A 22,422-nucleotide genomic window follows, 5' to 3' on the forward strand; every position below is an offset into this window, starting at 1 on the left:
ATGACTGTTCACTGGTTTTATAAAACAAAATTTCAAAATATACGAGTTGAAAACGATGATACGTAACAAAGAGAATTAAAAGTGCTGTGGCAAAGCTGAGAGGGAAAGCGTTTCATCCTTATTCTCAAGGAAAGTCTGTATGTTATAAAGCCAGCGTCTGTTAGGCCACTGAGACTCACATGGCAACACTGAACCGTTTCCACCACCCGTCTGACAATCTAAACCAAAGTCATGGGGAGAGGCTTCCGTCTGTCACTGTCTGCTTCCCATTCCAGGGACATGCTGTCCAGCTAAAGCCTCCTCGTATGGGAAAATGAGACCTGAACATTTTTAACCAAAAGTATGTCATATGTGCCACTGCTTGTTACAGGATCAATAAACACTATACTGAGACTTAGCATTTAGACATGAAACACATCTACAACCTGAAGAATGCACTAGAATAAGTCAGACGTTTAGAATGCTTTAATCTTTCCAGTCAACACCTTTTGTATCGGCAGCTGCAACATTATATAGCTTCAGCATCTCATGTAACTAGTCAGTGAGGATTTTAAGGGTGGGAGTAAGAACAGAACCACAGGAGATACGAGTGTTGGGTTTAAAATTTCCGCTAAAAACTCAAAATCAAAACTGCTTCCTCTCCATTGAAACTGTACCACAAATTTGAAGGCTGTTGTAGCTTTAATCCCATGACTCGTCATCTGCTGGATTAGGAACTTGTGAGGAAGAAAACCCTGTTGTGTTCAAAGTGCTCTTGCCATGGAAATTCTTTAAAGGAAAGAGAAAAAAAATTTAGTTACACTGCCTAGACTGAGAGCACACACCACAATCCTCCAGAACCTCAGCTATCTGAAAAAAGGCCACCTCCCCTGGGAAGTCTAAACTGCACAAATACGTCAAGGAAAAAACTTTAAGCCGATAGTTTTGGCAGATGGAGAAACTGAAAGCTCTGCCTGCCAATGAGTGAGCATACGTTTTAGTGACGTGCATGCTCAGTGCTTCTGTTGCCTGTGACCTGACACATCGGGAAAGAGCACAACTCCTATCTCCAGCATTTATCTCAGTAATAATGTGGCCAGAATTCCCAAAATCAAGAGTTCCTACAGGAAGTTCAAAAGATACCAAATTAGAATTTAAAATGCGAGCAAATTTGGGAAAAGTGAACTTTTGAGCATAAATCTGGATGTTAATTCCTCACCTTTAACACCAAAAATATCTATGCACATAAAATTTTAGAGAAATACTAAAGTAACCTTCTAGGTATAAAAATAATAGTTTAGGTAATATTGACTGTTATAGTTACTTCACAGTACTGGGCACATTTCCAGGGAGTAACTAGATGCCCAGTTCTGCACTGTTCCCCTCTGCCAACCTTTCTGGTGTCCACCGACGCGAACACATTTTCTCTGGAGCTCCCACTGAAGCCAGGAACGTAGGTGCTGAAGGCAATCTCCTCCAGCCATGCAGGGACATCCTGCTGAGCCTTTAAAAACAAATAAACTTCAGGTATAGCTAGCACAGATGAAGTCTCAGAGTCCAGAACAACCCCCTCTCCTGAGCATCTGTGTGGACAATGTCTCCTTCAGTGCTGAGGTGGCAATACTCCTTGTTTAAAAGGCAGTACTTACGTCTGACAGGACTTTCACCAGAGGCTGAGCCAGATGCCTGTCTGACTCGGGGTCAAAGAAGGAGACGGCTCGGCCTGTGTTCCCACAGCGCCCGGTACGCCCGATGCGGTGAACATACTCATCGATGGTGGAGGGAAGGTCGAAATTGATCACATGCTGAACGTTTTCGATGTCCAGCCCCCTGGCGGCCACTGAAGTAGCGACAAGCACTGGGCATTTCCCACAGCGGAAGTCTCCCAGGGCCTGCTCCCTCTCCCGCTGCTCCCGGTCACTTGGGAGAAAGGAAAGCACGTATTTTAGGACAGCTCGTAAGGAAATTATAAGGAGGGCCTTTAAATTCAACATCTAATTTTCTTTTTAATGCTACTAAAAGCAGTTCCATTTGACATTAATGTCTATTTCTCATATACCAAGTATTACACAATTCTCACAATGCTTTGAGGCTGGAACAGTTATCCTCATTTGCAGATGGGGTAACAGATCATACACACAAGCCAAAATATTAACTCAAGTATGACAAATGTCAGGTCTCACTTATTAATAATCTCAATTAATAATCTTTCTAGTTTTGAAAAAAATACAACTACTTGACCAGAATGCTTTCTTAAAAATACAGATTTTTACCCAAAAATAATCTCAAAATTCTTACATAATCCTCGATTAACGTTTTATATCTGCTAGTAAAGTAGCAATAAAGTTGTGTTAATAGAATGCTTTCAGGCACTCCCAGAATAAAAAATGTCAGGCATCAAGGTTAGATTCAGCAGAGGAGACATTCAGAGCTGAGGACCAGAGGTAGTGAGGCCCTTTGAGAAGTTCCCACGCCTCAGGAGGAGGAGTCCTCAGACTGGTCTTCAACTCACTCATTCCTGACACTTAGTTCCAATAAAATCTTAAAATGAAAGTGGAGAATACCGTTTAGATTTTGAGGATGCTGAACACTAATCCTGGGGTTACATCATATCAGTTATATATACTCATGTTTCTGAACAAATGGCAAACAGACATCACCTCCCTACGAGGAAAGATGTTAATCATCTCACCCATGAATACTTGTTGTTGATATATTTTCTTGACAGAGAAAAGTGGCAATAAAATCTGCTTTTTTCTTAGTTTCAACAAAGACCATAGTTCTTTCATCACCTATGAGACAATGAAACGATGATTAACATTCAAACTAAAACTCAGGAAAAGGAAAAAGGGTGGGATGTGAGTAGTGAACCTTCTTGTCCAGGGCCTGGGATGCAGACATTTCCCTCACGGTGAATGTCATAGATAAAGAGACAAAGACTGTTCTCTTATTTCAGAGACTAAAAGAATTAGCTTGCCCTTTGCCCTTCCCAGGCCATCAGCAGAAAAAAGAGGCTTGGGGAAAGGTAAGTGCTACCTACCTGTCTATTTTAGCAGTTCCCCCAATAAATACACACCTTCGCTCTTGACCTCCCTCCCAAGCTCACCCAACCTTTCATTCTGCCTTGACTGTCCACGGTATTTATAATGACAGCATCCAATCCAGGGCTGACAAACTAGAATGTTTCATGTTCTAACTTTGTATCTTAATTTGGACCTCTTTATCCCCAAAGTATCTTACATAGGTATAGAGAAAATTAAGTGATAACTTTCTCCAGGGTCTTAATGCATCAAAGGTTATTAACTTGCTAGCTCAAAGTATTTCACTGGTAGAAATTCAAGCACGAGCCAGAGACTTTCCACACAAGGAAGACTGTATTGCTGTTCAGAATCCCCTCCCCCATCTCCCTATCATCTGGCTTCATATCCTCAACAAATATTTAGGTGCCAGTCACTGTTCTAACAAAGCCCCTGCCTTCACTATGGGGATGCAGACAAATATTATGCATAAAGTCCTAACAAGGGAAGAATCAGCAAGATAAAGGGTCCCACGAGGGTGACTTCAGATTGTACCTTCTCTGATACCGAGGCAGGTATGAATAAAATGGTGAACCTCCTGGCTATCTGGGAAAGTGCACTTAGGAAGACCCTGAGGCATAGGTGTCCCTGATGTGCTCAAAAAAGCAGAAAACAGGCCCCTGTGTGGCCTCTGCATTCAGGGAAGAGACACCAGCAAGTTTGAAGGCCATGGTGAGGCAGGAGCATGCCTGGTGTGTGAACAGGGATGAGCAGAGTGTGGCTGGAGGAGGGTGGCAGGGACAGGGTAGGAAAGACCGAGGCTAATAGAAGCTGTTCCATGTAAGGCCCTGAAACCACTGACAAAGCCTCTCAAGGGAAGCCACTAGGCTTTCAGCAGAGAAGCAGTGAGGTCTGACCTTTGTTTTAACTGAGCAGCCAGTGGATTTTATACATATTTTGATGGTGTAACCAAGGTTTTGTGTGGTTAGAGAAAGAAATCAAGGACAACTCCAAGCTTCTGTGTCTGAGCAACTTCTTAGAAGGATGAAACTAAGATTAACTAAGATGGGAGGACTGTGAGGAAGTGAGAGTTAGAGATGATATCATACAACCAGCAAAGAAATCAGAAGGGCAGCTGGTCCTGCACCAACCAGTAGGATCCCGAAGACATAGTTATTTCATTGATAAGACTAACGACTTTATATTTTGTCAGAAGTTATCTTTCCACAGTGTTGGAGGTTATTTGGCAAGATGCCCAAATCCAAAGCTGGCTTACCTGAGGGTCAGATACCAAACACCCCTGAGCAGTGGAGCCCTCACCCCACCTTTCCTTGTTTCCCGGGGTGAATCCCAATCGGCCATAAAAACTTAACTCCACTAACCCTCCCTCTCTGCTATTTGCATTTGTTCTAGTTCAGACAATGCGCTACACCCACCAGTGACAGCAGCCACCACAGATGCACTTTTCTGATCAGACCATCTGGTCATCTCTGTAAATGGTTTAATAAATTAATCTGTTGGGTGAGAAATGACATAAAATCCAGTTTGTTAAGTTTAGTCGACTAGTCCATTGTGAATGAAAATCAATTAAGAATCTAAAAAGAATTCCAGCTTTGATAGCCAGACTGTGATTTTTTGTATTTTGTTCACTCTTGACCTGTGGCTGAAGTGGTAGAGCTGAAGCTACAAGCTCCGTATGTGTAGTTCAGAACAGTCTTCATCTACCGTTATGTATAATCATTATGTTAATACCCTACGGGGAGTATTAACAAATTGAATTATATAGTCTATTAAATTAAAGGAACTCAATTCTGATAGGTTTATAAAGAGAAATAAAATAGAGGAATAGTTTATTGAGATAAATACTCCGAAAAACCCCAGAAAATAAAGAAACTAAACTAATACTTTATATTTGTCATTTAAAAATTTTTTCCTACAGGAACTAATTTAGAAAGATTTTAGGATTATAGGTTCACCTAATTAATGAAATCTTTGATAAACAAGACTAATTTAATAACTTTGGTTTAAAAAACACCTGTCTCTTCTCCAATTTATCGATGTTAAGTATGTTATAAACATATGTCTTCTTTTACTTGGGTTTATTTTTCTAAACGTATGGAGGTATGCCAGTCAAACTAATATTCTCCATGTTTAAGGCTATAGAAATGTTCATCTGTTCAACTAAATTTACTCAGAGTGTTCAACAAGTATGTTTTCCAGGATGTCATCTTGAACATAATTTCCAAGATCTTCAGCTTTGAGTAACTTAAAATAGTAGACGACACTGAGTTAATGATGGGTGATCACTGAATACAGGTGGATTCTCAAATGCTCATCACTAACACAAGGTTGTGTCCTTCTGCTTCCTGTTTTTCACCTACTGCAGAGAGGTGCCCTCTCTGAGCCTCTAACCAGGCATGAAAGGAGCATGTGCAGAAAGCCGTACAGAATGCACACGCGTTCCGGTAACCAGCCATAACACTGTGTGACACCTCTCAACTGTCCCTCCCTGCCTCTAGTTTCCTTTACAAAATACCAGTCATGATGGTTCAAAGTTATAATTAATGTAAGTGGTTGAGGTTATACGAGGATTAATAGTGACACAGGAATATAAGCGCTTTTGTTTTTAAAGGAAAAAAGCTGTTTTGTCCTAAATTGGTGGCTCTCAAAATTCTGGTCTGTGGCCTCTTAAACTCTTAAAAATTACTGATAATTTCAAAGAGTTTCAATTATGTAGGTTATAACTATTGATGTTTAACCATATTAAAAATGAAAACCAAGGAAAATTGAAATACTTGAACAAGTTTAATCTTAGACTTCTAATTAAAACTTCCAGACAGAAGCTAGTTTTATGACTTTAGTTTGTTTGATACTGTGTGGCTCTAGGTTTGCAAAACAAACTCAAGGAGGTCTATACTGTTAATGAACAGTCTTGCTGCACTTACACGAATAAACTAAACATAGTAAGACAAGCCTTTCTTGTAACCAAGAATAATCTCTGAGCCCTGGCCAGTATGGCTCAGGTGGTTGGGTGTCTTCCTGTGCACCGAAAGGTTGCTGGTTCAATTCCCAAAGAGAACACGTGCCTGGGCTGCAGGCTCCATCCCGGGTAGGGGGAGCGCAGGAGGCAGCTGATCAATGTTCTGCATGTTCCGTTCTCATATCAATGTTTCTCTATCTCCCTCTCCCTTCCTTTCTCTCTAAAAATCAATTTTTAAAAAAATATTTTAAAAAAAGAATAACCTCTGAGATTATTACGACCATGAGGGGACACAGACTATCAGGAAAAACTGCAAAACACTTTGACATTTTTTTTTAATCCTCACCTGAGGATATTTTTTCCATTGTTTTTCAGAGAGTGGAAGGGAGGGAGGGAGAGAGAAACATCGATGTGTGTGGGGGGAGAGAGGGAGAGAGAGAGAGAGAGAGAGAGAGAGAGAGAGAAACATCGATGTGAGAGAGACACGTTGATTGGTTGCCTCCCCACACACACCTCAAATGGGACTGGGGATCGAGCCTGCAACCTCGGTACGTAACCTTGGCAGGAATCAAAGGCAAAATGGCACTTTTAAAATACCACTGCGCCAAACTGGTTAGGGCATGAAACACTTTGAAATGAGCAAAAACAATTCCTGTCTAGCACACCCTTCAGTTACCTGTGCCTTACTTTCCCTTTTCTTTCATACCTCTACTGCAATGACAGCCATGCAAATGATTAAAACAATAAAAATACAAACATTCCTCTCAAATGCAATTGATTACTGCTTTGTAGATATCAACCAGTTCTGCATCTGTTTGTAAATTCATGTTAGCCTTCCTGATATATGTGTTCTTTGAATTCTCCTATGAACTTGCTGTAACATCTTACTAGTTCCCCTGGTAATCAATAAACTCAATAAAATCTTTGACACCCACTCATTTAAAATTAAAATTATGAAAAAGGCAGTTGGTTATACTATGAAATAATGAAAACTGCATTTAAAAGGCAAAAGGAGAAAAGCTCGCAGATTTTAAGTTAAAAAATAGAAATTAAATTATATGAAAATGTGCACACACACACAGACCAGAAACCTTTAAAAAGTACTTTCTAAGTCAACTTCCTTTCTTTTGCTCATTTTTGGAAATTAGATGGTTTCTTGCCTTCTCCCACCCCTGCCTCCTGCCATTCAAACTGAAAGAGAAGCTCCTGTGGAGGATTGGGGGGGGGGGGGGGGACGGACACGTGCAGCCTGTAACGCTCAGCCTGTGAGGCAACAGGAGGTATTAGGATGGCCCTGTTAGAACTCTCATTTCCTCATACAACCTACAGTGTCTCCGTCAAAGAAAGAAATACGTGACTTTCCATAAAGATTGTTTCTGGGGAGAAGCGGGACTAGATTTCTCATTGCTACTGTGGAGAAACAGAATTAGATCTTTAAGTTCCTTCCAGCTCCAAAATGCTTGAATCTATGAGCACAGGAAGCCTTAGAAGTAAAACTGGGGCTAGAAATACAGCAAAGAATTCACTTGTGGTGGCATAGAGTTTGATGTAAGGATATGGTACTAAGCCTTTCTATTTTCTGAAACAGAAAAGCGTATTTTTCTGCTGGAACAGTTTTTAGTCCAATGCTGTTAAGCAAAGCCACAAATCCTTCCTACTTTTAACCTTAATGGAGGAGAAAGGACTATACTACTATATAATTTACACAGAAAGCCGAACCATGAAAACAGCCTTAGGAAAAGAAGAAATAATGGAAACAAGCTTATTAAGACTCATGCCAAACAATTATTACAGTAATTTTAAAACATCAAAATATGACAAGAAATAGTTACATGGGGTCAGATACCTATGTTGCGCAGGATCTCGACCAGCTTCTCTCTCTTGGAGTACTGGCCCACCTGGAGGACCGCCTGCTGGACGTCCGTGCACGCTCCGCCCACTTGCCCCACAGCTACAAACAAGTAGTTCGACTTCAAAAACTCCCCAGCCAACCTTGAAAGACAAAAGATTATTCCTTCACTTCACCTCTTCTATTAATACACACAGCATTTGCTGAAATTCTGCAAGACAGACTGTAACACCTACAATATGATAAGGTGAAAATTTGTATCATCCAAGTACCACTTTTAAAGGCCAGTGTAAAATGTTAAGATTCTGCAAAACACATAATTACTAGTGAAAAAGTTTGTGTGAAATAACCAAATAATGGACACCATAATTCCAACTGGGTATGCTGACCATGCCACACTGTAAAATGTGTAACAATAGTAAAAGCACTCTGAGCTGAAACGCAAGCTTACAGCAAAGCTTCAGTTCTTCACTCGTTGCTTTCATTATGTGAAATGTTAAATTATTAAACTTCAAATGAACTATTACAAGCAAACCAGACCTCAGGTCAGTGCTTTTCACATCAAGACACATAAAATCACATTTGTTGAGCAGAACTTTCCCATTTCAGGGTAAATCAAGAAATAGAGCCCGGCTGGGCGTGGCTCAACGGTAGAGCGTCGACCTAGGATCCAGGCGATCGGGGTTCGATTTTCAGTCGGGGCACATGCCCGGGTTGTGAGCTCGATCAATGACTCTTTCATCATTGATGTTTCTATCTCTCTCTCTCCCTCTCCTTTCCTCTCTCTGAAGTCAATAAAGGTGTATTAAAAAAGGAAAGAAAGAAAGAAATAGATGGGCATCGGAAATATTAGTTGCTAATCAGATAGATACTTGATATTACTAGTTACCAAGGACAATGATGAAAATATAGATATCCTACTTCAAGTTTAAGACACTATCTAAACATAAGAAATTATCATTTTATGTATCACTAAGAAAAAAACTGTGCCAAGTGACTAAATGCTTTCCTGTGACTTAGACTTCTTCTCCAGCCAAGAGTTCTTTTTAACTTTACACGCAGACTATTAAATCACATGATGAATGAAAGAAACTGACAGCCAGCTCCACTACCTAAGGGCTTGTGAAGTATGTGGATCCACGTAACTTTCTATCAGGGCAGGGCACCCACTGTAGAGCACAGGTGGTCCACAGGTCACGTCACACCACACCCCAGAAGCTGCCACCCTGACAGAAACTGGAACTGTCTGCTGAAAAGACAGCAAGCGGGCCAGATGGAGTGGTTCTCTGTGAGGTTGGCACCATTCCACAGGTTCAGGAACCCAAATCCAGATCTTCATATGGCACATGGGCCTGGGCACCAAGGGACACAAGCGAGAGTGGCCTACATCCCATCACTCTCAGTCACCCACACAGGGAATCTGTGCTTCCCATCCCCTCACCATAGGTTTTGCAGGCTTGGGGGTCTTGGTTCCACCTCTGAACAGCTAGTCTCACTGAATTCCAAGCTAAAACTGCTGTCTGGGCACTTCAGGCCCCTGCAGCTAAGGGACCACAGGCAGGAAGCAGAGTCACCACACATACAGCAGGATGTCTCCTCTCCTCCTGACCTCACAACTCACCAGACCACATCTGTCAACAGCTGGTATGCACATTTTCTATCAAAGACCCAATCCTCCCAAGCTCTATAATTCTGACTTGAAGAAAATAACCTCCTTTAGTAAGCACTTGTTGAAGCCTAGCTGGACGAGGTGCTGTGACACATACTTTAATAAAATGTCATGCTGATGCAAAGCCAGGAACAAAGTAAGAAACAATGAAAAATATGATAAACTTTTTAGGAATACATCTTTTTAAACTATATTAGAATCTTAAAAAAATCAACTCTCTCAAAAATAAGATATGCATATTGCTTCTGCTTTCACAAAACCACTTATGTACATTACCATTATCTTTAACAAGGAAAAAATTACCTCTGAATTTCCTCTGGGAAGGTGGCACTGAACATGAGGGTCTGGCGCTGCTCCTTTGACGGCATTCCTGGGCAGGAAATCAACTTCTTCATTTCTGGTCCGAAGCCCATATCCAGCATGCGGTCAGCTTCATCCAGAACTAGGTATCTGACCTGTCTAAGACCAATCTTTAAGGATATTTTCAAAAATTAGAGCAGAGAATGCACACTAGTTAATATATTAAGACATTCTCCACATTCTAACTGTTAATGTACCCTTAAGGGTGAGAGTGAGGAATCAGTGCATAAAACGAGAATTGTTTCACTTAGATAATACTTTACTGTTCCTTTCACCTCTCAACTTTCTCTAATGCTGTAAAACACTTCATAAGACTGAAACCAAAACACCTAGTCAGCAATGCACAACAGGTCTGTCTCATAGGAAAAGTCCTGCATCTTCACTGTCTGACATGCCAGCCACTGGCCACTGCAGCTAGTAAGCACTTGACCTGTGGCCAGTGTGCCTGAAGAACTACTTTTACATTTTATGTCACTTTTGAAGTTTAATAGCCACATGTGTCTAGTGAATACTGTGTTGGACGGCCAGATGTAGACTGTGCTACATGATAAAGTCAGATTCTTTAACTTAAGAGATAAAAATTCCTAACAGGATGACAAATACAAATGTCTTATAAATGGCAAATGTTTTCTAACTCCTCTACACCCTTAATAAATTCTCCAATCTCTAACCACTAAAAGACAACTGAGAAATGCCTCAGATCCTGAACATTTATTGCTATAAAAAGAAGCACATGTTTCCAAACAGGGAACAACTCTGATACCACCACGGGAAATGTTTAGTGAGAGATTAAGTATATGGCCCTAAAATCTCTTCTTAAAGTCTTAGAAAATTAACAAGTCTGGTTACTATCACTCCCACACTTAAACAGGAGACAATACTACTGATGTTAAAGGCTTTCTTCCAGGAAAAAAAGGCTTTCAGCAAGACATGTATGAAACTAGAGAAAAGCGGTCATCCTGTTTTCTCCCAGTGTGGCTGGGTATTGAAATCAGCTCCAGATTCTAACTCTAGCCCTATTAACTTACTAGAGCTAACTGAGGGGTTTTTAAGTAAATTATACAATCACACTGAGTTTGTTTTCCCAAGTATGAAATGAAAAATACTATTTATCTCCTATTGAAATTATTTTATCAATTATATAAGAACACATTCAAAAAATATGATGGGGGCCTCATATATAATGGTTATTAATGGTGCTTTAATAAATATATCTATCTTTATACCACTGTCTCCATTTCCCATACAAAAACATTATTAATCAATTCCACAAACATGTTATCCCTCTGGGGCCTACCTTTTCTTTACCTATGATATCCATCAGTCTCCCAGGAGTAGCACATAAGACATTGCAGCCCTGGATGATCTGTCGAACTGAATGCCCAAACTGGGTTCCCCCATATATGACAACAGCTCTTACACAAGTTCTGTTGACAGGAAAAATAACTTGAAAATTAGACATTTATTTCTAACAAAATGTAAAACAAAACCCATAAGGACAAAAACTAATACATTCAACAACCTTTAAAAAATTAAGTTCTTCGCAGGAAGAGGTAGAAAAATAAAAAACCATGAACAAATATTTTTTTACCCATCTGATAATGGGCTATTCAAAAACAAGGAAAAACACCCCAACCCCCACACAAAATTAGGACAAAAACATGAACAAATGGCTCATTAAAAGTACAAATGGCTTTTAAAGATTTTTTAAGTTACACATTATTTTTAAAAGGGAAACAAATGAAGACTAACACAATGTTGTCCCTCAAGCTTGGTAATACCAGGTCAGGAGGAGCACAGAGAAAGTGGCCCTCGAGAGGGTAAACTGATGCCACCCATGTCACAATTGTAGTGCCTATTAAAATTTAAAAACTTATTTTTGTCCCAGTAAGTTCACACATAGGAATTTACCCTTCAGATAGGTCGCCCTAATGGGAAAAGGTGACTATATAATAATAAGATTCACTGCCAACATTATTTTTAGTATCAGAAGATTGAAACTAAGCATCTAACAACAGAAAACTCAAAATTACAGTCCATCCACCCAAAGGAATACTGTGCATTCATAAAGAGCAAGGGTCAGTTCTAGGATATGCAGCACCTACAACATACACCATTTAAAGATAACAGGTGGCAACAGCCAAGTAGGCTACCATTCGCCAGAGGACTGAAACGTACACGTGGAGGAAGGGGCGAGACGGCGGAGCAGGTGGGCGCTGCGCTCCCCTCCTCCCCTGACCACATCAAAATTACAACTGAATGTGTAACAATCAATCCGAATAATGAACCGAGGACTAGCTGAGCAGAAGTCTTGTAATAAGGATTTACAGAAGAAGCCACACAGGGACTGGTAGGAAGGGCAGAGATGCAAAAAAGGCTGGCCCACTCACATGGGTAGCGGCTGAGAACCAGAAAAGATGTCTCAGCTGCAAAGGTTCCCTCTTAAGAGGGGTCTCAACCACACACCGGGCTCCCCAGCCAAGAGCAGTAGAGCCGGGGAAAACGAGCGCACCTAACATCTGGCCATGAAAATCAGCAGGGATCCCATCTGTCCAGTTGAGACAGAAGGCTGCTGGTAACCCAGGTGTCCTCTTAAAGGGACACTGCACAAACTCTCATTTGTGAGCACTCACTCTTGGGCTCCAGTGAAGAGATGGAGGCTGGAAGGCTGCCAGAGTGTGGCTTCTGGGTGAGGGCTGGAGGAACAGCTTATGGACTGGAAAAATTAACATCGTTAAAATATCCATACAACCCAAAGCAATCTATAGATTCAAGGCAATTCCTATCAGAATACCAATGGCGTTTTTCACAGAACTAGAACAAATAATCCAAAAATGTATATAGAACCACAAAAGACCCCAAACAGCCACAGCAATTGTGTAAAAGAACAAAGTTGAAGGAATCACGCTACCTGATATCAAACTATACTACAAGGTTATAAATCAAAACAGCATGATACTGGCATAAAAACAGACATACAGATCAATGGAGCAGAATAGAGAGCCCAGAAATTAAATAAACCCACGCCTATATGATTAATGTTTGACAAAGGAGGCAAGAACATTCAATGGGGTAAAGACAGTCTATTCAATAAATCTTGCTGGGAAAATTGGAGATATATGCAAAAATGAAACTACACCACCTTCCTACATCATACACAAGATTAAACTCAAAATGGATTAAAGAGTTAAATGCAAGACTTAAAACCATAAAACTCCTAGAAGAAAACACAAGCAGTAAAACCTCAGGCACTTCCCTTAGCAGTATGTTTTCTGATAGATCTCCTCAGTCAAGGGGAACAAAAGAAAAAATAAACAAATGGGACAACATCAAACTGTAAGTTTTTGCACAGCAAAGGAAATGATAAAAAAAAACAACAAAAAACAAAACGAAAAAAACTACCTACTGAATGGAAGAAGGTATTCACCAAGGATACTCAGGTAATGGTTAATATCCAAAATTTATAAAGCCCTTCAGTCTCCTCCTTGCTTTCTCACTGATCACTCACTCTAAAGGGAGCCACTGCCATTTCCTGAGGAGTCAAGCGTCCTGCAGGAGTCCAGTCAAGCCTCAGATGACTGCAGCTCTGGTTGTTATCTTGTCTGCAGCCTCGTAAGAGACCCCAAGACAGAAGCACCCAGCTAAATTGTCTCCCAGCTCCCAACCCCTACAAACTGTGAGATGACATTTGTTTTCAGCAATGAAGTTTCAGAGTAACTTGTTAAGCAATAGATAACTAATACAATACCCAATACTGGCAATGTGTCGAGTGGCCTGGGCATTCCCATATATGGATGGTAGACATGTACATGGGAGCAGGCTCTAACGTAAGTACATTAAATCTATTAAAATCTACTCTAAGAAAATATTCAAACATAAAAACAGAAAATTTATAACACTGTTCATTACAGCTTTATTTATAGCAGCCCCAACTTAGAAACAACTCCAATGCCCCCAAATAGAGAAACAAAATATAAACACATATAGACAATCTTAAAGTTATTAAAAATTAGGTCTGATTATGAAATAAGCAGTTTTTCATATTTATGTGTAAAAGAACAGAAAATTATTAGCAACACCCAAAGTTCATTTTTCAAATTGAAAACTACCAGAACACACACCAATATGTTCACTACTTTTTTATCATTCTACTTCTAGTATCATCTCATTTTAATAAGGATGTTTCCTTTTAAAAGTAAAAATAAGCAGGGATTCCACAGCAAGGTTACGAAAAAAGAACATGTCCATCAATAATCCTAACTCCACGGCTGCCTTATTCCTGAGCTCTTCCCCAACAAGGGAGAAACCTGTAAAGAAACCCTGGTTGTGAGTGGCCTTCAGGTGCACTTACCCAAAAGAAAACTTCCTGGCTTCCAGGTAGATCTGGTTGATCAGTTCTCGAGTGGGGGCCACGATAATGCACTCGGGCTCCTGCAGCTCTCGGAAACGACTGGCAGTCACGCCGTCACGCATCATGTGTGCCAGGATCGGCAGGAGGAAAGCTGCCTGCAAGTTAAATAGCGTAATTTACAAATTACCAAGCATCATCCTTCACCCTGGGCAAACCTATTCCTCATGCCCTAGAGCCTTAGAGGCCTCTTCCATCTGGCTGGTTAATTTTAAATGAGACAGGAAAACAATTTTCATTTCAATCCATTTTTAACATTTAGCTCTTTATGCTCATATTATACAATGTAAAATGTTTGATAAAGTTAATGTACCCAATCAAAATATTTTAAGTTCTTTTTAAAAAGCATACCCATGGCTTCTAAATAAATCAAAGCACATTAACTCATCTATGGAGGGGAATGTAGACATAACTGGATGAAAATCGAGGCAGTGAGCCATTATTCTGAATCCTTTTGGGGCAGTGCTAAGGTTGCCACTCAGAATGTCTGATAAAAATGGTCCACAAGTGGAGCAAAAATTGGGAAATCAGACATTCAGATCATAAACATGTCACCCTTATTGAAATTAAATCTGGCAAGACACATTTTTTCCTAAAGTTCTCTTATCAAGCAAATAAGACACTAAAACCATGCTTGAGTCATACATTAGCTGCTATATTACACAACTCACCCATTTTTCCCTTCGACTCTACCATGTAGGCTAAGACTAAAATACTGTGAACCAAGACTGAGATCCTGGAAATGACAGTCTAGAACTCATCTCATGGAATCCTATTTAATAGACAAACTAACAGGTTAGTCCTAAAGCCAACCTGGTCTCATCAGTTCTTTCAGCATCAGCACAGCCTGAGGTCACTCCATGTGATGCATACAGCAATTTTCATTCCTTTGACCCCAAAACAGCGTATTACAAAAGCTGTCTTCTCCCTTCCTCTGTGCTTTATCACCTCTGGTCCTTTACCCTCGATCATTCTGGTTTAGATAGTTCCATGCTCCAGAAGGAGCTGAACACACTTAGAAAAATTAAACACCTATTAACTGCAAAACTATTCTAAAAATGGTTCAAAATTCTTTCTTCAGAACTACACAAACCCCAATAAAACCAGGAGGAAAAACATAAATACAGTAGTTATGACAGTTCACAGAAATCATCTTCAAACCTTCAATCCAACAAAAGAGATTCAAGCTACTTGGGGAAGAACCAAACTTCAAAAAACATTAACGGTGTGAGTACGGGCAGAATACACGTGGGAAGATGACTTACGGTTTTTCCCGAGCCTGTCTGCGCACAGGCCATTAGATCGCGTCCTGCGAGTATGATAGGAATGCTGTATTTCTGCACAGGAGTGAGCTTAGTATAACCAGCTTTAGCAATGTTGTTATTCAGTGTTGGACAGAGATTAGCTTCTTCAAATGTCTAAAAAAAAGGGGGCAGTGATTCAATTCCACATATCACCTGCAGATATCCCATAAGCATATTCCATTTTAATCAGTTTCAACTTTTTGTTAATTCCATTCTATACAATGAAGTTACTTTACTGATATGCCCCACTCAAGGTACTATCCAGAGCCTGTATCATTACTTGATAGAGTTAAGGAACAGTTCCAGTAGACAGTGTAGGTTCTAAAACATTTTTTCTGCTTCCCTTTAAACCTGTGAGATACAAATAACTGATCAGTAACAATGGCTCATTATCAACAGGGACCGTGAGGTCCCACATGCCTTAAAAATCACTCCCCTGAGACACACTTTCTCACATACCCAGGAAGCAGAAATCTTGACTCTAGAAAAAGTATCCCTTTCAGTAAATTTAAGTAAAATTGCATCCTGGTTTGGAGAGGTAGGGATGAAATACAGTCGCCTCTTTCAACACAGCATTTAATTCTAATGTACATGGTAGACAGGGTTTTAATTTTCCTAACACGTTATTTACTAAAGATGAAATTCTTACATGCTTTACTACCAACTTAAAGGAATGCACCCTGTATTTTAAAACCAAAGTCTGCTACACAGCCAATACAGGAATAATTGTTACACTGACCAGAATTGCTGGTGGAACATCGTGTCCAGACACTTCCACGAGAATACTATCGTACTTGTCAAAGTTGATGCCTGTCTGATAATGTGCGAAGATGGAGTCCTCGTCCTCGGGTGGGGCAGGGGGTACGTAGGTCACTTTTGGTCCTTGGAATTCAAATAATAAACAGAATCTACATTACAGGACTAGAAGAAAAGTAGGAAAACTGATAAAAACTGATAAAATCAAATTTTAAATACTGTAGAATTCCCCAATATTTAGCATTAAAGTTTTCTTTACAAATTTTAAAAAGTTAACTCTGCTTTTAAACATTCTGTATTTTTATTTAAATGCAATATACAGTCTGTGAATCACACAAAAATTAATGTACCTTGAGCGTCATCACCTTCTGCTCCTTCAGTTCCTGATTTCCAGGAATCTTAAAGGGAATCAAACCCAAAGAGATAAATTTTTACAAAGTGAGGTTGGTAAAAGGACTCTAGCTGTAAGAGCAAACACCTTATCTAAAGTAAAACTTACTCTTCCCAGAGCCTGTTATGACTTCCTCATTTAGCCCTTTGTAACCACCTGTTAAAGAAATTCACAGTGACAATCAGGACAAAGGCTGTACACAGCGTTATTTTCACTGCTTGTCTCCAAAGAAAACAGTTCTAAAAATGGACAGGCATCTTTAAGGTCCTTTTGTACAAACAATATTTGAGACACGTAAGATACATAGAATCCTGAGCAGTTCAAACTTCCTTAGTATTCAAAATGCTGGTTTTATGCAGATGACCCTGTTATATATTACTACTTTTTGTTTAAGCTGTTATATCTCCTAATTCCCATATCCCTCAGCAAAGGAACTTATTTTTTAAAAGGAACAAGACATTCATCTGTGTTGGGGTGCCCCACCAGCACCTCCAGGTTCCACCATTTCCTAGGACTCATGGCAATAACTCACTACAGGAAAAGGACAGAGAGGAGAATCAGCCAAGGAGCAAAGTCAGAGACACCCAGGCCCCAGAATCCACGTCCTCCCCTACTGTGTCACACAGGACATGCTTCACACCACAGGAAGGCACTGTGACAGCATGCTGGCACTGCTGTCCCCAGAGGAAGGTCAGCAGACTCGAGACTCAGTCTTTTTATGAGGGGCTGACAATGCAGCCGCCTCCTGCATGGCACCTACCCACACTCCAGACCCCCAGAAGGCAGGCAAGTGTCCAGCACAAACCACTCCTGCACAAACAGGTGAGGCGCAGTGAGCCACTCGGCGTTAGGGGTGAGAGCCCTTCCCAATCCAACTTCCCAGACACCAGGGCAGCCTGCAGGCAGGAGTGAATAGCAGTCAGGCCGCTACGCTAGACCCTCCCTGTGTACCCACAACCTTTCTGCTTCAACTTGTCACCTTGGGGCCACTCTCAGGTACAACCACAACACAGAACAGGGACTGCACTAGATCTGGAAAGCTAACAAGACGTGGTATTTTTACATGGCAGCCTTCTAACTTTATCCACAGAAAGGTCTTTTAAATGTTTTTTCAAACATGGGAACATTTGGAGAAGACCCTCTTTCTAGAAGGGAGAACCCAGGAGTCAGGCAGGGCTGCTCTAACTGCTCTCGGACTAACCACATCACTGAGGGTTTCCAGACAGCCAACCCACTTCGCTGTTCTAACAGCCCAAAAGCATTTTCACTTTTACATGACATTTAAGTGTTTATAGCTCTGAAAATATTTCTTACGGTACCAAGTCATGTATACTGAACTTTATCGCCTACACCAAATCAAATAACTGTATCATAAGAAAAAACAGACTATTTTAAAGTAAGTATCTGTATACACAGATGATTCTCAATCTTTAATATTTGCATGGTATCACATTTTATGGTTCTATTATTTATCAAAGCCAATTGCTGATAAATTTCAGGGGGGTTTCAGTCTTTACTTAATATTAATGAAGCCTCAGTGAGCAGCCTTGCACACGTACTAAGCAAATCATCTACAGTGTACAACTCCTGAAGAGGAATTTCTGGATTCGAGAGTATTAAGTCTAAAACAAGGCTGTGCAAACGTGTGCTCCTCCAAGTGTATAAGAGCAGTAACAGCTACCTTTAACTTCAAAAATTAAAGTTGGACTATAATCATTTTAACCACTTACAGGGAAACCAAATAAAAACTCACCTCAGACCTGGCCCGTGTGCCCAGTGGTTAGAGCGTTGCCCGTACACCAAAGGGTCTCAGGTTTCCTGGTCAAGGGCACATACCTGGGTTGTGGGTTCGATCCCTGGGCCCAGTCAGGGTATGTGTGGGAGGCAACCAATTGATGTGTCTCTCTCACATCCATGTTTCTCTCTCTCTCTTCCTCCCACCTCCTCCCTCCCTCTCTTCCACTCTCTCTAAAAATCAGCTGAAAAAACATCTCGGTTGTGGATTAACAACAATAAACAAACAAAGAGAAACTCACCTCGTCCACTCCCAGTCCTGCTGTGGTAAATGTCCCCATTGCCTGGAAGACATTGTTTTGCAGAACGTTTAGTGAAAACACAACTTCACCACCATAGAGCTTTTTCTAGTCCAGGACTAAGCACTCAGGGCTCCTAGTCCCTTCAGCCATCCCTCTCTTCAGTCTACACTTAATTCAAACCTTTTTCTCATCTCAGTGTATTGTTCATTTTTTAGAGCAGTTTTGGGTTCACAGCAAAATTGAGGGGAAGACACAGGGATGTCCCATCTCCCTGTCCCCACACCTGTATACCTTCCCCCATGATCAACACCCTCCGAGGTGCATCTGTTAATACTGATGACCCTTTCCTGACACTTGTCATAGCCCAGAGTCCAGAGCTGATGTCTGGTTCACTCTGTGCTGAACAGCCTGCTGGTCTGACAAACATATAATGACATGCATCCACCACTTCAGTCCTGCGCGGAGTAGCTCCACAACCCTCAAGTCCTCTTGTGCTCTGCCTGTTCATCCCTCCCCATCTTTTCACCCTTCCCCGGTCGGTTTCCTTTCCCAGAATGTCATGCAGTTGGAACCAGATGGTGTGCAGTCAGTTCAGGTTGGCCTCTTTCACTTAGTAACATGCATTTAAGGTTCCTCTGTATCTTCTCATAGCCTGGTAGCTAATCTCATTTTAGCGCTGAGAAATGTCCAATTGTCTGGATGCACCAGTTTATTTACTCACACTTGAACATTTTTCATCAACTGTATTCTTATTTTATTTTTCCTCACATCCCCTAAATCAGAATCCCTTCTTTGAAACCAATGCAAACTTTATTTTCCTTCCTCTAATTAAAAGTACAATTTAAACCTGAAATTAGCTGATAGATGAGAGAGAAGAAATAATTCACAGTGTACAAATTTTATAAGAGGCAAAATTGTCCATGTATTTTTGCCTACAGATCTAGAAAGCAGAGAAAACCATGAACCAACCTAGTCTACTTAAACATACATGTTAGGTTTGCTAATCCTAGAACTGAAGGCATATGTGAATGATTAATATTCAATAATGAATTCTATTTCTCACCTGGGCCACTCAATGAAGGTCTCCTAGATCCAAAAAGGCCGCCAGTGCGTGGTGTCCCCTCATCTTGCTCACATTCGCTGTCTAGATTTATAGATTATAAGCTTGGATTATGTTATTTTTAAGAAGTTGTTAAATCACGGGTAAAAATAAAAAAATCAAGTTATAGTGGCAGAAGTTAAAAGACGTGGGGTAGCCCAGCCGGGGGTGGCTCAGCGGTTGAGCCTCGACCTAGGATCCAGGCGATCAGGGTTCGATTCCCGGTCAGGGCACATGCCCAGGTGTCGGGCTCGATCCCCAATGACTCTCTCATCATTGGTGTTTCTATCTCTCTCTCCCCTGCTGCCCTCTCTCTGAAATCAATAAAGACATATAAAAAATTTTTTAAAAAAAGACCAAAAAAAAAAGACGTGGGGTAAAATACTTTAAGTTTAACAGGAATCTTATGAGTATTATTCTAAGTACTGCACAAAGGATTTCTCCACAAATTATTTCCTTCAGTTACAGATTACTTCCTCAGAACTTTTATTTTCGTAAAATTATTTTATAATAGAAGTCAGGACCAATGCTATGTAAAATATAATGCTGGCAACGTTAAGTCACCTCCAAAAGGTAGCAACTGTGTCTGCCCCAGGACCTGCACTGACTGCTTTTCTCTGGAATGGCCCCTTGGCTCCCGCCATGCGAGCCTGACCTCCTGTACAGCAACCCACCAATCCCCACACTTTTAAAAAGCTACAATTCACTAATGTGCTCCACACCTAGTACATCACCCTTTCAAACCTATGCTTTCAGCTTCCAGGGCCACTCATCTGTCCTCCCCAAGAGATGTGCAACCCAACAGGGACTTCTCAAGGCAACTCCTGGGCCCCAAGGGCTGACGGGGGGGAGGAGTCTGGGGCATGGAGCCATGCTGTTCAAACAAGGTGTGCATACTGGGAGAGCTGCAGAGCAGGTCACACTGGAGAGCATGTAACACTGAAGAACTGAGTCGTACACACTTCTAAACGGACTCATACACGCAGGTACAACCTTGGTGACCATGTGCTCGCCCCTGCACTAGGCTATCCTCATCTCATCCTCCCAACCACCTTTCGGTGACAGGCATTGTTTGTAAATGTCCTCCTCACTGAACCACACCATTTGCAACCCACTACTAACTTGGACTTCCCAGGCCAAATCCTCCACGGCAGCCCCGGAAGCCACCTCTTCCACCTCTTCTGGATGGCGTTGAAGTTTCCGAATCATTTCCATCCTGATAGCCTACAACAGCGAAACACACACTGAACCACCAAGAACAAAGACACCTTGGGGACACAGTGGTCCAGTCTAACTTAAGCCCTGCGTAAGTCAATGACTTTAAATATTTTAAGGCATTAACAGTTACTAAAAAGAAACACCATATTTGACCTATAAATGTTTAGCTCTACTATAAACAGATATAGCTATAATTTTTTTTAAAAAACCACTGCTTACTTTGGGAATCAAAACTAAAAGTGACTATAAGGAAACAGTGTCACTTGTAAAATACTGAAAGTTGCCACAATTGCCTCATTAACAGGATTTCCACAGTCCACAGATTAAATAAATCTGGACTTATATTTGCTCCTATAGGAAATAGTAATCATCATACTCAGCACAGATATGCAGGTACACAGTCTGACTTCCTGTTATAAACAATATTTAAAAAAAAAAAAATGTTTACTGATATCAGAGAGGAAAGGAGAGGGAGGAGAGAGATAGAAACATCAATGGTGAGAGCGTTGTCATTGATCAGCTGCCTCCTGCACACCCCCGATTGGTGACTGGGCCCCGGGCACGTGCCCTGACCGGGAATCCAACCTCAATCTCCTGGATCCTAGGTCGATGCCCAACTGCTGAGCCACGCCCAGCTGGGCTAAACAATACATTTTTAACTCAATGGAATACCAAAAAAATCAGTAGAAACAGTTCAAGTAAAATGGGATCCCACCTATGACAGAACAAGATCAATTCAAAACCAAGACGCCAACTAGGTAGGAAATTTTGAGATTATATAGTTTATGAACCTGGAACTATTTATAACTAAAGAAACTGATCAATGAAAATTCTACATATGATACTGGATTATATGTATTTTCAAAGCCTATTTATAAATTGGGACAGACTAAGCTGTGTCACGGTTCTGCATCTATTACCAGCCTAACCCTCACAGAGCACTCCTCAGCCCAGCGGGGTTTACTTATCAATACTGACTCGCCTTGTTCTTGTAAAGGATTTATTTGTGTCTCTTTATCAGAATTTCTCTCTTCATGAAAGTCTTTATCTGCTTTTCTATCTTTAGCCCTAAGTTATTTTCCTGCTTCTGTGTATAAGTAAAACATATAAAACACATGCACATTTTAAAATATAGTAAAATGAAAACCTACAGACCCACTACCCACATTAAGACTAACATGTTCCCAGCGCCTTTCCCCTAGAGCGTCTCCCTTCTTCCCCTGAGAACCTCCCCCACTCACCCAATACTCAGTGTTTTTTCATTCCCTTGCTCTTACTTTACAAATTATGTACTTATCCTTCCTCAAGACACCGCTGGGCTCTGTTCTGAGCTTTTTAAACAGGACACATTCCCTG

General features: G+C 40.9%; 1 protein-coding gene across 3 annotated transcripts in view; it reads right to left on the reverse strand.

Annotated features, from left to right (window-relative positions):
- Positions 1-463: 463 nt before the first annotated feature.
- Positions 464-22,422, reverse strand: part of DDX4 (DEAD-box helicase 4) — a 43,608-nt gene continuing 21,649 nt past the window's right edge. For 2 of the 3 annotated variants that reach the window (XM_016199822.2, XM_016199821.2), the window contains 15 exons: positions 20,971-21,072; positions 19,813-19,893; positions 18,750-18,791; positions 16,822-16,869; positions 16,673-16,720; positions 16,306-16,448; positions 15,528-15,680; positions 14,206-14,360; positions 11,152-11,281; positions 9,798-9,964; positions 7,823-7,968; positions 2,672-2,771; positions 1,629-1,899; positions 1,373-1,483; positions 464-768 (listed from right to left, as the gene is read on the reverse strand). In XM_016199822.2, coding sequence (XP_016055308.2) covers positions 682-768; positions 1,373-1,483; positions 1,629-1,899; positions 2,672-2,771; positions 7,823-7,968; positions 9,798-9,964; positions 11,152-11,281; positions 14,206-14,360; positions 15,528-15,680; positions 16,306-16,448; positions 16,673-16,720; positions 16,822-16,869; positions 18,750-18,791; positions 19,813-19,893; positions 20,971-21,072 — 1,784 coding nt within the window. In that variant the 3' untranslated portion in view covers positions 464-681. The remainder of the gene's footprint in view (positions 769-1,372; positions 1,484-1,628; positions 1,900-2,671; positions 2,772-7,822; positions 7,969-9,797; positions 9,965-11,151; positions 11,282-14,205; positions 14,361-15,527; positions 15,681-16,305; positions 16,449-16,672; positions 16,721-16,821; positions 16,870-18,749; positions 18,792-19,812; positions 19,894-20,970; positions 21,073-22,422) is intronic. The other variant, XM_016199823.2, reaches the window with a different exon arrangement.

This window comes from Miniopterus natalensis, chromosome 3 (assembly GCF_054644295.1).
Source record: "Miniopterus natalensis isolate mMinNat1 chromosome 3, mMinNat1.hap1, whole genome shotgun sequence".
NCBI lineage: Eukaryota > Metazoa > Chordata > Mammalia > Chiroptera > Miniopteridae > Miniopterus > Miniopterus natalensis.